The 18,040-nt window shown below is 35.5% G+C and overlaps 1 protein-coding gene across 1 annotated transcript in view; it reads right to left on the reverse strand.

Moving 5' to 3' along the window:
- SPAG1 (sperm associated antigen 1) overlaps positions 1-18,040 on the reverse strand; it is a 43,011-nt gene that overhangs the window by 4,001 nt on the left and 20,970 nt on the right. Inside the window, exons 9-14 of the mRNA XM_009891914.1 lie at positions 14,496-14,921; positions 14,031-14,130; positions 10,758-10,910; positions 6,427-6,602; positions 3,274-3,415; positions 2,255-2,381 (exon numbers count right to left, since the gene is read on the reverse strand). Coding sequence (XP_009890216.1) covers positions 2,255-2,381; positions 3,274-3,415; positions 6,427-6,602; positions 10,758-10,910; positions 14,031-14,130; positions 14,496-14,921 — 1,124 coding nt within the window. The remainder of the gene's footprint in view (positions 1-2,254; positions 2,382-3,273; positions 3,416-6,426; positions 6,603-10,757; positions 10,911-14,030; positions 14,131-14,495; positions 14,922-18,040) is intronic.

The following is an 18,040-nucleotide window of genomic DNA, read 5'->3' on the forward strand; positions in this document are numbered from 1 at the left end:
TGATGACCAGTATTCAAGGTGCAAAGAGAGTGCAGGAAGTCTGTCAGTGAACTAAAGTCTGCTATATCATGGAAGAAGAGCAAGAGAATTAGAATTATTTAGCCTTACCAAATGAATGCAGAAAGGGGGCAGATTGCTTTCATCAGAAAACAGCTACTAACTAAGCTAAACCATTTAAATTACAGATGTGAAGATTCACAACTACAGAGAAATGAGATTCTGCAACAGAATTCTAAAAACAGTCACAAGGGTCAGCAATCAAACAACCGTCCTGGATTTAAAATTGCAGCCTGCCAGACTTCTTCACAAAAATCATACGCAATGGCTGCGCCCAAAGCAAGAGACTGGACTATTAGCTGTAGAAGATGTGGTCTGGGGTCCTGTGTCCTATGTTACAGGCCTAATTCATCACACAAGCATGCTCTTTTCCTGATCTGCCCTTTACTGAGATGTAGTTAATCTATAAAAACCACTCATTTACTACATTAAATTCCACTGCAGCTTTTGTGGCTAACTATCTGGATATTTATACACAAATAACACTTCCCAGCTTAGTCAGGACTTTGCCAAACTATGTGCTTTTAGCTCTTAAAATTTTCATTACAGAGACAATTGTCAGCCTCAAATCACTTGTGTTGCTTTCTCTGGTTTCATGAATCACTCACATCCCTGGAATTAGCAATAACAAAAGCATTAAATCCAACCACAAAAAAACATTTTGAGAGTTCCCAGATCAGACTGTTCTGAAGGAATCCATGAACAGTGCATTTCAGGTTATGTCTTCAGTAATACAAAAATAGCATTTTTTTCTAGGATATTCAAAAAAGCAGAAGTTATTTCTCCAATTCTTGACATTCTTCACTAGTGTGTGATTCCCTTTTTTTGACTGGTAGAATCATTATGTACTTTTGCTCACATTTATACTAATTTTTTTATCCGCTTCAGCAACATAAGGTTACAGATGATTAATACCAGGTAGCTTGGTACAGTTACAGAAAAGATTTTACACAAAATTAAGACTTTTCACCCTCTTTGAAAATTAATCAAAGCAAACTTTCAAAATTTCATAGCTACTGTAACAGAGGAACAAATTTATCACAAATGAAATATCCCATGGTCCCTATGGCTTGCACTTGGGATCATAGCATTGGATGAGAATAGCACAAACAGATTGTCCTCAGGTGATTTGTAAGCTGAGAGACAATCAGGTAATTTTTTGTTAAGGCATCAAACGTAATGAAGGTCTGAGGTAAGTATTCATTTGACGGACACTGCTGAAACTTCGGGGATGCTTGGAGTGATCACCTCCAGTTACAAAGAGCAACATAGCAGAAAGCACTTAAGATGCTTGTTTAAAGACACTTGTCAAATTTAATACAAAGTAAATTATAATAGCTGCCATCATGAGCCAACAGAAGGACCAAGCTTATAATTCAGTAACAGTTAAGAGCTGAGAGGTAGGGTAAGGATTGCTATGAAAGAATTATGAAGTATAGAGGCTAATTAACATCACTGAAGAAAGGGAAGCAACAGAGGGACAGACAAAAGGAACGACATGGTTTAAGTGATGGAACACGAGATTTGCAGTCACATTCACGATGGATATAAGTCTCCATTTATGACTATCAGCTAAAAGGACACTCAAAAAACAGTGTGTAAGATGAGTACAGTACAGACACCACCACTACTGTGTAGATGGAAAGGAAAAGGTTGAGCACCAACACTGCCAACAGAGTGAGAAAGCAGGTTACTAACAAAGGTTCGTAATGTCTTTGGGGAATGAAGTGAGAGAACACGAAGATAAAACCCTGGTTTAATATGACAAGCACTTAAATATGAGCAGATGCCAAAAGACAGCTTGAGATTGTAGTTTGGACAGATGAAGACAGACTTGGAGAGAATCGGTTTGTCATCAGTAAAGATACAGTAAACACCCTGACAGAAAAAAAACAGGCTGGGATACCCAGAACAATATTAGAACATTAGAACAGCGTTGAAACTTGCTTAACCAATCTCCAGTCAAACCTCATTTATTCCAATATTCTTGTATTTTCTCAAATTATTACAAGTCAACGTGCCAGTTTTTATGTTGCAAAAATATTTATATAATATTTTATGTATGCCTAATGCTCTATAAAGTAATAAATCATCAGCACTGCATACTTTTTATTCACCCATTTACTGCAACTGCCTTTGAAGAGGATAAGCAAGTTTAGAAGTGCTTAAGAATACCTGCCATGCTCTTTTTCCTCACCTGTAATCCTTTGTACGCTAGTGCTCTTCTATAAAAAGCTTTAATATTAGAATCTTCTATCTGAAGAACATGATCACAATCTTGCTTAGCCTCTTCATATTTATACAGTTTCAAGTAACAGAGAGCTCTAACACAGAAAAACAGAATATACTGCAATATAAGTAAATTCTACAGTGCTGTAGTGCCAACAGTAACTGACTCATAAATGTTCATTACAATACTTCATACAATTCAGACTCAATGTGGTATCTTTTAAAGTACATCAAACCCAGTAAGTATTAATAACATCACTGGATGGAGTTAGAGAGTGCCAATTTCTCCACTGAGTCAAAATTCCAAGTATGACTAATGCTTGAAGTTAGGCAGATAAGCAAGTATTTTAAAAGCAGAGCCTATGTTAGTATATGATAGTACAGCAGTTAATATAGTAAGCCATTCTGGGTACAAAAGGTGCTCTAGATTAACTAAGCAATACTGCTTTCTGCACCTAATTATTACTTGGAAGACTCCTATTCAAGTACTGGCCTAATCAAATCCTTCTTAAGTTTGTGAAAGCTGATAAGATTACAGAATAAAGAACTATGCTGCAGAATTAGGTCAACCTTTAAAATAATGCTGTTGCATGACCACGTTCCTACTTTTATTCTCTCAAAATGTACATTTTCTCTGAATTATTACTCTTCATATTTGAGATACTGCTACTGCATGTTAGTTTTTAATTAAAATCATACCAGTATTCTGAACAAATGCTGCAAAATGCTATGCTAATTGTAACTTTTACTGTTGCTTGCTCTATTTATATAAAGATTTTAAGATACGTGTCAGTGACATTAATACTTGCTCCCCTTGGAAAATAATGCAGTTTAACAAAAAAATACATTTTGTTATTAGAAACACTCATCAAGTAGGAAAAAAATCCTTTTTTTTACAACAATGGCTGAAGGGATGCAAAAGCTGTATTTGCAGTGAGAAAATGTTATTTTTATCCCACAAAGTGGGGTTAGATTTTACATCTTTACCTGTTAGTGTAGATCGTACATTCCTCGGTATTTAACTTCATGCATTCACTGTATTTATTTACCGCTTCTTCATATTTACCCTTTTTTACAAATTCATTCCCTTCATTTTTTAATGTCTTGAACTTCTCCTCAGCTTTCTCACCTACATTACAAAAGGATCAGAGTGTTACATAAGAAGGTCAGTTCATTAAGGGTAGCTGAATAATCTACCCAGACTCAGAATAAATGCCTGGCAATTGGAGTATCTTTTCACTCTGCACATTGCCATTTCTGTCCCAGATTTCCCTGCTGCACTAAGAAATAAGTAAACTAAACTACTGTATCTACACTTGGCACTACACCTACTTCCCCACACACCAGGGTAACTATTTTGCTGAAAATAATGGGAATGCAACAGACAGCTCTACACTTTCACCTCCTTCATTCTACTCCCTCAGTGTGGTAGAGAGGGACTATGTATCTCCACTGAGATACCAGTTTTATTTCCAATGGTCGAGATTTAATCAGCAGGATTAAAGGCCTTCTAGATCTTTACCATCACACCGAGGTGCCCATAATTTGGTCTACTACTCTTTCTGCAACCAACTATATATCACAACTGCTATGCTAAACTGACAATGACATACAAATCATCACATCAGTAGGGGTTAGTGATACATCAGTAATATTCTATAAATAGCTACTTATAAAAGATGCTTTGAGGAACCTGAAAACACCTAACTATACTTTTTAAATCAATATTGTGTTCTTCCATAATTGTATTTTCTTCTAAATTCCACATCATTTGTTGCACACGCTTCTGGGGTAGACTACAATTTTTAGTGACGTTTGCAGTGGAAAACCAATCCTGACTGCAGTTTCATGTCTGTTGTGAGCAAACAATAATTAGTAACATAGGTCTAAGTAAATCATAATGGAAAAATCTACTTTCTGTACCTTGCTAAAGAATATGAGCCCCTTGCCAAGCTTCAGGTTTTAAACACTGTATATAACCATTATTTTAATTATTTTAACCAATAATTAAACTCGGTGAGTTCTTTTATAAAAACATGGCAGTCTCCTATGGTGGAAAACTACATGTGAACTTGGGGAAAAAATTCAGTAATGACGTGAAACCAGAACAGATGTATGCAAGAAAGACAACTAAATTATAACTCAAGTTGTAAAACACAAAAAACAACAGACAATTGTTGCAAAAAAGTGTCAGCCACCAGTAAGTCTTAACTACTGACTGAACATTATTGCTGGCACGCTTCTGGCACCAGCTATCACTGTCAGGTCCCACTGGTTTAGTACAGGCCCAAGAAGGAAAGCACAACCTTAGAGTTAGATCCCTTCTTCAGGGAAGAAAATGGTTAGACAGTCTTCATTTAATATTTCTAAAAACAAAGCCTAAACAAAGCCCACTTTATTTGAAATAGACTAAGACATGTTTTGCAGCAAAACGCCACAAGAGCACGCTTCATGAAGACAGCGGTGGCCAGTTTGTTAACTTTCCTAACAGGCTAAACACAATCACTAGTGTTCTCAGGAACCACTTATCTATATACTTTTCACTGCAATGATCTTCTAATTCTCTCTCTTGACAAAGTTACACAAGGTCATATAGATCCAAATTTACTACTTAAAAGGTTTAAATAGGTTGGTTATACATTGAAACAAAAATCCAACAACTTGTGCTCCATAATAACAGAAAAAGCCTGGAGTACAATCAGTACAACAAAAAGCACTTTCCAAGCAAAGCACTTATGCTTAATAGCAACAATTGTGCAAAATATCCCTTTTCTACTTCATTTAAGAAAAACCCAAGGTTAAACCCAATTGCTACCTAATCCTTAAGAGTGATTAATCAGTAATGACATACGCTGACAACTGTAATGAAAATACTTGTCACTGGACGTTTTAAAAAGTAGATTAAAATTTGTATCAATTCAATTGAGCTTAAATTATAAACGTGCCTCATGTTTCTTCAATGAAAAATAATTTTCTGCAGCGTTACTGAAGTTTAATATGCACTACTATTCAAATTGTATGTAAACCACACTACTACCAGTTTCTAGAACTTGTCTTATTCTTGAGAAAATGTCCAATTCTCATAAACACACATATTTGTAAGTTGTCTCTACATCAGGTACAAGTAAATTCAATGCTATCTGAAAGATAATTTTAAAGTCATTAAAACTGTAGTGCCCAAGAGCACAGATTATTTGAGGACATACATTATTGCAGTAATGCGTTACGGACAGATAACCCTATCACTGCTACGTATTTGGCCAGCAACCCAGTTATGCATTGCAACCTCCCCTGTATTAAGTAAGGGGAGATTATCTTCAGCACTACTTTTCTTTGTACTGAAATAAACTCAAAGTTGAGTGAAAAAAATCATACAGTTCAGGCCTTTGCAAAAAGAATATTTCATTTCAATAAATACTGAATGAAAAAGCTTCCTTCACCTGATTTACTGGAGGAGAAAAATGGGAACTGCAAGGAAGCGGGGAGAGGAATCAGGAGGGAGAAAGTTTCCTAAAGGAGTTAAGCACTCAGTGCTTATGTGTAAACAAGTCCAGAACTAACATCTTTGCAAGGTGACTACTAAATGGCCGCTGTCAAAGTTAGAATCCATCCTAAGAAAAACATAAAAATCAGGAGTGTTCTTCTATAGTCTGTTTCACTAACTACTAGTCACCTACAAGTCTACCCTTTCTATTCTGAAGTAATGCTTTCGTGGACAATTAAATGACAGCTTCAGATTATGCAGCTAATTATGTTACTGAGTTTGGGTGTTTGTCTGGGTGGTGGGGTTTTGGGCAAAACTGTTTTATAACTATAGTGTGATGTCAGGGAAACTACTGATATTTGTGACAGCACTCAATATACTGCTGATGAGTATTTCTGCTGTATTTTATTTTATATAACTTCAGAAATTATATGCTGCAAACCACATCACTTCGCTTAAAAAAATTTATCATAACTGTGGCTCTATAAAGCACATTAAACCCAATCAGGTAAAAGACCATCACCTAACTGGCTTTTCACAAGGGTCTCTGATAAATATTTTCTAAAACAGTTTCTTTGACATTATTAAATCATATTCCAGTTTTCAATTAAAATGATTTTATTTTTTGTATATATATTTGCATTAGCTCTACATACGATTCATCTGCAACTGTTCTTCTCTGTTGATATCTGTAGTACATCTTGGCTTACTGTCTGAAGTAAAGTTTCCTCCATCCCACCTGTGTAGCTGAGCAGCAACTGGGACAACTGGAATCGGTGGCAGTTTCTCCCTCCAACTGGGACCATCCTGATCTATTAAAGTCTTTGTTATTCTGAAAGAGAAAAGCCCCACCAACATGACTTTTCATATCTTTAACTCATGCTTTAATAACTTACACCCAAAGTAAATAATGCAATGTTCCAATTTTTCAAAAAACAACTCAACCATTATCCTCAGGACTAATTTAAAAAAAGATTGTCACATCAGTCAACTGTATTGCACTCATTTAAGATTTAGATTTTTTTTACTTTTTAGAGTATTCATGCTAGCATTTAGATGACAAGAGGCTGACTTCAGCATGATCTGTAAATATTTAAGCATATGATTGATTTTGCAACTAAGCTCTAAACACTGCCTACCACATGCAATAAAGAAATAGGAAAAAAAATTATTTATTTTGTTTACTTTTCTCAGCTGTTCATAAGTATTACTTGTAACAAGTATAGATTATAATATCCTCAGACATAGTGTGGTACATAAATTTGCCAATGTCAAATGAAACTTCTTACACAACAATTCTCTAAATAATCAATGCAGGTCACAAAGTAGGTATTAAGTTGCATTTTATAAAACAGTCAGAAATTCATCAATCAATCATTCTTTATCCCCATTTAAAAATGCTAAGAAAATATAAAAAAAATTGTTTAGTCTTTCTTAAACCAACACATATATATAGGTCAATTATGTCTGTACATGAGAGGTTCAATGCAAAATCCATTCAACTAGGAGTTTTTCATTGCTGTGATACGTTTTGGAGAAAGACCTAAGTAAACATAATGAGCAAAGCCATACAAGACTTCATGATTCCATTACAATTTTTGTAGTGTTTTGTTGGTTTTGGTTTTTTTGTTTTGTTTTTTTTTTAAACCAAACAAATATTAATCAATTATGAGAATAAGAGTAATAGATCAACGTCTTCTAATCTCAAAATGAGCTTAACAGTCAAGTTCAACTGGTGATAAGTGTAATGCCTACTTTCACATAGGAAAACTCTAAATTGAATAGTAAAGCAAGTCACACTGATGCTATAGCAAATAAAACTTAGATTTGTATATTAGGTGCATTTTCACCTGATACAGGTATAAAAAACATACTACAGGAATACACACCCAAAAAACCCTCCCAAATTAAGAACACAATGTGACAAGGCTGTTTGTAGAGCTATGTAATGTGTGACTTTATGTATTACATAAAGTTGCATGAAACATACCGTTTCTTGTATTTTTGAATTGAAAGTAACTTTCTTCATACACAGAATATCACATTTTGTAGTATTATCTAGTTGCTTTACTTGTTCTCTAGGTGAACAAGAAGAATATTTTTCTGTGTGTTAGTTGTATATGCCCTTCCATGGGCTCTCCTCTACCTGTGTCATTCCTAAGCAGTATATTATAGGACATACCAACAAAGCAGCTTGTCCAACTTCTGTTTTGCTCTAATTTTACTAAAACTTCAGGGGTTTTAATGATAGTCTGAATTCAGTTCATAAGTAAAATGTGGCATACCATCATAAATTAAACAGCCCTATGATTTACCCAGGTTGTTTTATTAGAGAACAAAACTGTACGCTTTGTATTAAAAAGTCAATTCATTCCATTTAGGTATTAGAAAGTAGCAGAATAATTCTACAGTAAACCACGGTCCCACTGACTTCCTGTTTAACTTTTCTCCATTTATCATAAATGAGCTTAAAAAGTTGGAGAAAAAAACCTGATTTAATTCATCAATATAAACAGAAAGGCTCCTGCAGTATTTCACGATCAATCAACTTCTTGTAATACAATAATCTAAGCATAGTCGTTTGCAAAAATGCATACCTGAGTGCCATGATTAGTTTAAAAAGTACAGGTATCTCATGAAAAAAATGGGACAAATACACTCATTCCCTACCACTAATACCCTAACTTGACCCAACAATCCTGCAGTTTTGGAGTTCATCACAAATTTCTTTGTACAAAACTCATATGGGACTTTGTAACAGAAGTTCCCATCCTATCTAATGCAATTTGTTAACTGATGTTAAAGGAGTTGAGATGACTGGAATGAAACTCCAGTTTAGTAAATGGAAATGCATAAACGTATTGACCCACACAGAGCTTCTGCATTTCTAACAGCAAATAATAAAACACTCACTCAAGAAGAAATTAAAGTACACAAAGTAGGAAATTCATTGATGTTCACAAAGGTAGGAAAATGCCACTAATGAAAAGCGTGCTTGAAATGCATTCTCCTGTAACTTGGCACACACCATTAAAAGAAAGTCCGTCCAATTTATCTAAAAATCACCTCAGGATAACCAATAAAAGACACAATTTAATATCATCTAATCCACACGATAAACACTCAAATAACTGTTTATACTTGTTTTCAGTTGACTTCATAAAAATATGTACTTACATTCTTAATTATTTCCTTCTGATTGCAAAATGATCAAGTAAAGGCTTTATATTAAAAATTCTACTTGTCTTTTACATGTGAATTATTAGAAATATTAGACTGAATACTTGTTCAATTCTAAGATTTTTTGGAAAGCCTGCTTAGTTAGGTAAGTACAGAAAGACAAGCCTTAACACGATTTGTCAAACCTTCAGACACAAGTAGGATGATGAGTTTTTCATGTCAGCTTTCTACAGCATCACCACCCAATTTCCTGCAGGAACTTAAAACCAAAGAAATCCTCCAATAAAAGCAGACTGTTAAGACCTAATATTCCTAGTATTAAAAAAAATTAAATTACATTTTGGGGTTGTCTCTTGCAGTTGAAAGGCAGCAGAAGAACTACCATTTTTTGTTAAAATTAATTTTAGAAAGGTCTGTTACTTTGGAAATGAGAATGAATACTTTGGTAAACAATTTCAGTTTAATTCATAAATGATAAAACATTAAAAAATAAATTATAGTAAAACTTCGATTATGCAGGAGGTCTATGCTTTAGAAACTAAGAATTTGCAAGCAAAAATGAATTACCAGCAGAAGAGAAGAAGGAAGAAGCAGCTGAAATAAGGTTGCCAGGGAGGAAAGAGTAATGAGTAGTGAAGCTAAAAACATAAGGAAGGCCTAGAGAGGAGAAAAGGAAGAGTGTTAAGGGGAAAAAAAGGAAATAAGCTTATTACTAAGCAAGTTACAAGTCAAGGAGAAATATGAAAAGAGTATCTGCAGATAAAATAAGCCAGGAAGATTTTAAAAAAGTATAATAATCACACAGATACCAGGATGAGCAGTTATCTCACCAATCCATTTGCTCTATTATCAGTGGAGATACAGGAGATCAGTAACAATTTGTTGTGTTATCAAATATAAGATTTCTAAGAGGAGATGATAAAGCGTCATGATCTCCATTGGCCACCGCCAGTCAAATATGCAGAATTTAAAGATATTATGGACTTTTTAATGAAGTAAAAATGTAAGTGCTCGTGGCCTTGCCTTAAAAAGAAAAAAAGGTACTGGATTCCATTGTTAAAAGTTGCATGCATGTGGGTTCCTGCTCAATGATTAATGGCTGTTCTGCTTTCATAAATACTTTTCCTGTCCATTAAAAGAAAAAAGGAAAGAAAAGGGAAAGGAAAATCCTATCATTCACGCATTTAAGTACTTACTACACATTAATGAGAACACAATAGTGTGTATACACTAATTTTACACTATTAAAATACAAGTATAGCAATTGAGACATCTCTCTTGGCAGCAAGAATTAATGTTGTAAGTATTAATACGTAAGTTAAAAATAATATTCAATTATATTTTTTACACCTCTAAGCTTTGTAGCCAACCACTGTATCAAGCTACTTCACTGTTTACACAACTGCAGCATACAGGTTTCACACTTAACATAAATCTCCAACTGCCACAGGAAGACTGCTAATACGAAAAGGAAAAAGAAATGTCAGAGAAAAGGTACGGACCTTAAAGTATTACTTTACATGGTATCAAATACAAGTTAGGAAACAAAGCAAGTTCAAACACCAGTGAAAAAAAGTCTTTAAAATACTACATTTTTCAAACAGAAAGTGACCTACTGCTCACAGAGGAAAACTGTGAAGCTATGGGGAAACAACTAAATGAAACAGCCAGACCTGTAGTTATAAAGCACTAGTTGTGACGACCCTGACACTGAGGGATACAGAACAGAGGAAGCACGTAAAACAAACAAAATTGAATTCTACTTTTCTATTTGGATGGATATCAGAAAAATTGTAAGAGGAGTTACCTATTAGCGCTATCATTTGCTGCTTGGATGCTGCTGTCTATTTGTAGGACTGTTTTATAATCAATGTATGCCTGTCGATACCGCTCCATAGACTCATTTGCCATTGCTCGTCGTAGAAGAGGCTTAAGGGAAAACGGTTGAAGCTCCAGAGCTCTGGAGAAAACAAAAGAAGAAAGCAGGATTGAAACAGAAATACACAGAATTGTAACTGAAATAATATTAATAAAACTATTTTATGATATACATGACTATATGTAACAACTTTGTGATTTCCGATGGGCCTTGCAGTAACATAATCAAGGAAACCAGGACCAAGTGGTGTGTATTAATACCCTAAATGACATGCAGTTATGAAATTGTTAGTGCTTTTACTACAACTTGCTCTACTCAAATCCCTATCTTCCATCTGGAAAACTGCTTTCATCACCAAGAAAAGATTAATGTAACGGCAGCTGTTTAAAAGCAAAAGCTATTTTTCTTAAGTCATGCCTAGATCTACAGATTTCAAGTATATGGTGCTTTTGCCTATATGATTTTCAGTTCTTCTTCCTTACGTGGAAGTATGTATGTAAAAATACATTTAGTAAGACATGAATATTCACCTGTCTTTTTTTTGGCTTTTAGTTTTTTGCCTTTTGTCTGTTTATTCTTCTGATTGTGTGCCTCACCAACACTGACCTCAACCCCTGACACTGTGCAATTAGAACTCCTTCCAAACACCATGTTCTTTTCCAGCAATATGAAGAAGCAGTCCACAGAGACTTCATTTAAGACTGCCTTTTATTAATCAATGATTCTTGCTAAAAAGAGAGAGACTTTGAAATACTGAAATTAAGATGAGTCTAGTCAATTAGATTTCACGGAATCAAAAAATAATTCAGGCTGTGAGATCCCTAGTCCAACCTTCTGCCAGAAGTAGGGTCAGCTCTGAGATCAGCTCAGTGCTTTATCCAATTGGGCCTTGAAAACCTCCAAAGGATCTCTGCACAACATCTCTGGGCAACCTGTTGCAATGCCCCCACTGTTCATGGGGAAAAGATTTCTCCTAATGCACAGTCCAAACCTTCTGTAGTTCAATTTTGGCTCTTCTTGTCCTTCCACAATGCACTACAAGAAAGAGCCAGGACTCTGGATAGTCTCCTCATAGGTACTGGCAGGCTGCTGTTAGGACCCCTGGAAGCCATCCTCCTCTTAGCTGAACAAAGCCAGCTCCCTCGGTCTCTCCTCTCCAGGCAAGTGCTCCAGACTTCACAACCACCTCAGTGACACTTCACTCAAGTCACTCCAGTTGATCACTATCTTTCTTGTACTGGGAAGCCGAAAACCGATACAGTTATCATAGATGTTGTCTAACGTGCTGAGTACAAGGGGATAATCACTTCCCTCAATCCCCTAGCTGTGCTCCTCTTTATGTGCCCAGGAGGCTGTTGGCCACCTTTGCTGTAAATTGGCTTTGCACCATTACTGCTCCTAAAGCTAGAGAAACAATGATTTCTAGAATACACATTTCCAATTTCCATTTCATAAATATTTCCAACATTCCATTTCTGTTTACGTTGCTGAATGCATCTGAAAAACACAACAGTGCACAACATCTTGCCCCTACAAAACCTCTGCAAAAATGCTTGAGATTCTGTAACTTAAAAGAACATTAATGCAATTTCAGGTTCCTAACATCAAGAATGAAGTAAAAACCAACCATAAATAAATTCAGGGGAAGACGAACACTGCTTGAAGAAGCGCATCAGTGGGAATGGAAAACTACATTTCCAGGGTAGAATGCAAAGATAATACAGCCAGGTACCAAACCACACCACAGTACTAAATAAAATAACATTAATGCATAGGAGTTCTATTTGACTGTCTGTAACAAGAATCAAAGGCACTCCAAATCAGAGTCTTGAGACAAAAAGAAATCCAACAGAGGGGTTTTGATACAGTTCTAAGCCCTAAATAGCTAAAACTTAGTAAGATATAAATGCTCAATACTTATTTTTATATCATGCATATAAGCCCTACACAATTTTTATTTTGCAATCAAGTAACCTATTCGTAGATCATCCCTTATGTTGTGTTACCTAGAGAAGATTTAATTGACATTGCTTAATTCATGTACGTTTGCAGTTTTGCAGTTCTGCTTCCCAGTCTCTAAATTATTTCTACCTCTGTTGTGCTCACTTAGCATCATGGATCCTTGTGTATTCAGAAAATATGCACGACATTAAGGACACTATCATTAAGTAGTAAGGAAATAAGCTTCCAATTGGTAAGAACACAAAACCCAAAACCATTGTATTACTGATTTCAGTTGAAGTCTTACATACTTCAGACCTCCTGAACATAAAAATATGATGGCTGTTAAGTATGCCATCCTGTTTTATCAGCCAGCTGTCTATGGTCCTGCATCTGTTTTAACAAAATATTGTTAACAAGTAAATTTTTTCATATGGCATTTTCAGAAAACTTTTCTGTCAGGTAGAATATACACAGTAAGTCAAATATTTGGTTGATACAAAGTTACATGCATATTTTATTTTTAGTTTTGGGGTGGGGTTTTTTAACAGTTGGGTTGTGCTGTAAAAAAATGCAACTAATTAATAAGATTTCTAACTGTCTTGGGATCCTTTTTTGCACCGTAAGCCTCAATCTTACTAACACTATATATAAAAATATAAAAAAGACATCTAGAAATACAGCAATAATATAGTGGAACGCAGTGTTTGGAAGTTATTGAAGGTGCCTGATACTCTCTGACTCTTGTATAAAAGCCACAATATGCAGAAAGGATTTTAGCTCAATTTCTGAACAGCTGTAACTACTGTTTATAACTACGCCAATTATGTATTTTAAAAAAACAAAATAAGTCAACAAACCAAACACAGAAGACAAACACATATGTGCCATACACGATTGAAAGCAATTTCCAACACTGTGATAAGCATCTGGCTTAAGAAAGCTTTTACACCTGAGTTACTACAGAGCATCACTGAAGCAAGCCTGCTTTTATATGAAAAAATTTTAACCCTGCTATGCATTTCTGCATACACAAGAAGCCTAATACCTGCCCTCACGCAGTAAGACAGTAACTTAAAAGTTACTCCTTTCCTAGGTTCCATGTGACTGTTTACATAACTGACAAAGTTATCTGTCATTTAGACAGGGAATCAGACTTTACTGGATTGTGCTAAGTCAAACTGCAATAACAATCTATCAATTAAACTGTTTAATCATCATCAGGAATGTTGTTGCTCTACATGGGAGGTTGCAATTTACCTGTTACAATCCTGAATGCAGTCACTGCAGTTGCCTTCTTTGAGGTAACACGCTGCTCTGTTTGAGTACAAGACACTTAAATCATCTGGACTCTGTTCTCCTAAAAGAAGTTACAATTAAAATCAAAGACCATTACTACAATAACATGCAAGAATTAAAGACTTGCAGACTGTAAGGTGCACTGCAGTGATGCAGTTTGCTGACAATGCAAAGCTGTAAGGAGCTTTCCTTTATCATGTCCCCTAGAATATGTTGTTATTCAAACACATAAATAAAAGCTAAGAGCTCTAAAGACTATTTTACTCGTCTTCCTATATTTTATACCACGTGAATTATCCTCTACTGACAATGACAAAGAATTTACTGCACAGCAACTCCTGCCAAAAATCCAGGTTAGTTCATTTGTAGTTCCTTTAAATAATCTAAACAATAATCCTAGATTTAAATATAAGGTTTTGCACTCACCTAGACCCATGACATACTCAATTGCCTCCGAGTATTTGAGCACAGCTTCTCCAAACTGTCCACTCTTAAATAACTCGTTTCCTTCACATTTTAGTTTTGCCGCAGTAGGAGGAAGTGAAGCAGAACTGCCACCACCAGCCGACCCAGCTCCTGCTCCGTGCGATCTGCAGATCTCAGCTTCGGGGCTTTCACCCTTTAGATCACCCTGTAAATAGCCATTAACTTCACCTTCATGGTCCGACAAATGCTTTTGCGTTTTTTTCTGTGATGTGCCTTTTTTTAATCCGCTCTCAGTGGATTCCTTCTGCTTCTGCGTCTCTCGGTCTTCAGCCTTACTGCCGCCTCCTTTGCTGTGAAACTTTCTCTGCGCGTTCCCCATCGCAGCCTCCTCAGCCGCCGCCGCTCCTCTTACTGGCACGCCAATTTCTACAGGGAAGTTAATGAGCTGAGTTAGGGCTTGCATCATCAGAAGAAACTATCGTCCTGGCAAAAGAGGGGTGTACTGCCAAAGAACACGGTACCAAATCCTCCAGGCATCTTAATGTTAGGAAGATTTATTTGCCTCAGAAAACACTTTCAAGAACACAGAAAAATTCCTACTTACATGTCACTTGCAATTATCCCTGAGAACATGTGAGTGTGAAATCCCATTGCTCCTTGCTGGGCACATTGCGAACCCCTGTTCTGTAGTGTCAGAATGGTACAGAGTTCACCTTGAAATTAACTCTTTAAATACTGGCTGTTACCATACTGAGACTTTGATTTTCCGTGACCAAATCAGAATGCTTGCATGTTAAAATTAGAACACACAGCTAACAAACCACTGATGGTGTACACTTCAAAACTCTCCTCAAATACAACATAGAATAGGAGGGATAAAAGCTTAAACATCATTCTCAAAAAGGTTTCATTTAAACATGTCAAAAAGTCTTTATAGAGAGTTCAGATCATTCAATTTTCACTACTATTATTAAAATAATTAGGAAAAAAACATACAATAACGGTATCAGATATTAACATAAATAATTTCCTTATTCACCTGAATTCCTAACAGATTACCACCATAGTATTCAAATACCGATTTCAGCAGAACGCCTGACTCTTGATACTACCAGTCACACAAAGGCAACTCTGTTTTCGTACCATGAATTAAGATGCTGGGGTTTCACCTTCCCTGAACTTGATGTGCTCATCTGTCCAACAGAATTTTTGCATGCCCTGATATATTGGAGTGATACGTCCCAGTTGACTCAAACCAAACTCCTGAAGTTGACTGAGCATGTATGAACTCCAGGTTGTTCCAAATTACAGACTTTTTTTTTTTTTTAATGCACAAAATGTTACTGAAATCAAACTGAACAGGTTAGGAAAGAATAAGATTTTAGAAACAACAGATTCTCTAGTGCCTGATAGACAAAAGCTCCAACTGTATCCTTCCTAGTTGTGTTCTCTGTTTTGAAATACTGCGTTTAGTAAGTTCATACTCCACATTGGGAACAATGATAGGATAAATCTATTCTACCTACACAGACATTTTAATAAAACTTAAAGTAAATTACTTATATCTGAGACTTCCATCCATCCATCCATCAAATTTGGCACTGCCAAACATGCCAAAAAGTCTTAAAGTCTATTTGGTAGGGTGGATGAGGGTAAAAGGCTAGCTGGGCAGATGAGCGAAGACACTAGTACTATAATAATTTCCTTAGGATACATGCTAAAATACTTTTATGTTACATCCACCAAAACAGAGAATACTCTGTATACCTTCTACTACACAAAAAAAAAGGAAAAAAAAATTAAATATCACAGACAAACAGGTGATAGGACAAGTTTAAAAAAAAATTCTACAGCAAAACACTATTGAAAAGCATCCCAACTGCTAGAGACAAAGAAAAAGCAAGAAAGGCAGATAATGTGCGATGTGAATGTGGATGTCATTAATATAAACGTCAATTCCTGAATAGAGGAGAAAATTTCCTGGAGACAGGAGATAATTTCCTGAAGATGAAGTGCACAGAACCAATCCTGGATTAAACAGGAAACATTTATAGCATTTGGAATCCCCCTGAAAATAAGAATACTCATAATTAACTTGTTTAGCTGTCTGGTTATGCTAATTGCCTAAATATTTCTGGACTGAGTAAACACCATGCACAAAATTGTACAGGTATATTTCTCAAATCTAATTCTTCCTGTCTTTCAGTTTCGGTGTTTGTAACATAAATGTATTCATGAAAGCTGTATTCTGAGCTTTACCTTAAAAAAATAATCAGCGCTTATGACCTTTCTCAAAAAGACAAAAAGGTCTAGATGCACTATAAATTCCAAAGACAAGTTAAAAAAAGGTACTGAAAAGTATAGATAGGATTTTGACCAGAATGACAACAAATACAAGCTAGAAAGAATTCATATTAGTACTAAAATAATGAACTTCAAGTGGAAGGACTGTCATAAAACAAAAGCCATTGAATACTCCAAAAGGAATATTTGAAGTGTGGGGTTTTTTTTAATGGATGACATCATCTTTCATTTAAAATTAATTTCCAGCTACACAAAGCATTTATTCTCCAGAAGCATGGTGCAAAAATAGTGGTGGCAGAATGAAAAGCAACATATCTAAGTTCAGTTCACAATGAATTTGCCTATTATGAAGCCAGAAAACATTTTCAACTCTTTTATCTGCTACTAGCTACATATGAAGGCAACTGGAATGGTCCAAATCTCCACAGATTAATTTTTAATAATTTTAATTAATTTTTTGCTTTTGTGCCACACACGGACAGCAAATATGTTTTGTATTATGTATTCTCAGTTTAGCTGATTTAGATTGTACCTGGATTGTTCTGAGCCAGAACACATAACAAACAGACTTCTCAAATAACTTTGATCTCTGATTGCTTAGGAGCAGTCTTTGTTCATAAAGAAAATGATTTACTGGTCAACATTTATACTGACACTGTAATTGAGGGGTTTTCTTAACTTCAGGATATGCACTACAAATGCAATTCTAGATTTAATTTTCAACGCTATTTCCTTTAATATGATCTAAATTCTTATATCGCTAGCTTGCAATAGAGCCTAAAAGCCACAGTAGGTTGGGCCCCATTGTGCTCGACATTATACAAGTTAATTACAAATGACAGCTCCTTCCTCAAAGAGTTTACAATTCTAAAAATCAAAAATAGCAAATGAACAAGCACACTGGAAAGAGGATCAAGGAATACATAATAACTATTATATTGGATAACAAGGTGGCCAAATGTCCTCATACAAGACCTCATCAGTAAGGCTTCTAACCATAAGGAGAACAGACACAGTCAATTATTCAAGGCTACAATGGCAAAGAAACTTCCTATTACAGTCAAATTCTAGTCACAGAGATTACTACAAATTAAGATTTCCATAGCTGCAAACTCATATATGGCATAAAGGCCAAGTGAGTGAGGATACAGAGCAGCCAGTAAGCAGCAATCAAGAGATAACATCTCAGTTGTCTTAGAGTCTCAGTGGTAGAGGAGAGCAGAAAGCAATACCAGGAATGC

Source organism: Charadrius vociferus, unplaced genomic scaffold, assembly GCF_000708025.1.
Source record: "Charadrius vociferus isolate BGI_N301 unplaced genomic scaffold, ASM70802v2 scaffold15, whole genome shotgun sequence".
Classification (NCBI taxonomy): domain Eukaryota; kingdom Metazoa; phylum Chordata; class Aves; order Charadriiformes; family Charadriidae; genus Charadrius; species Charadrius vociferus.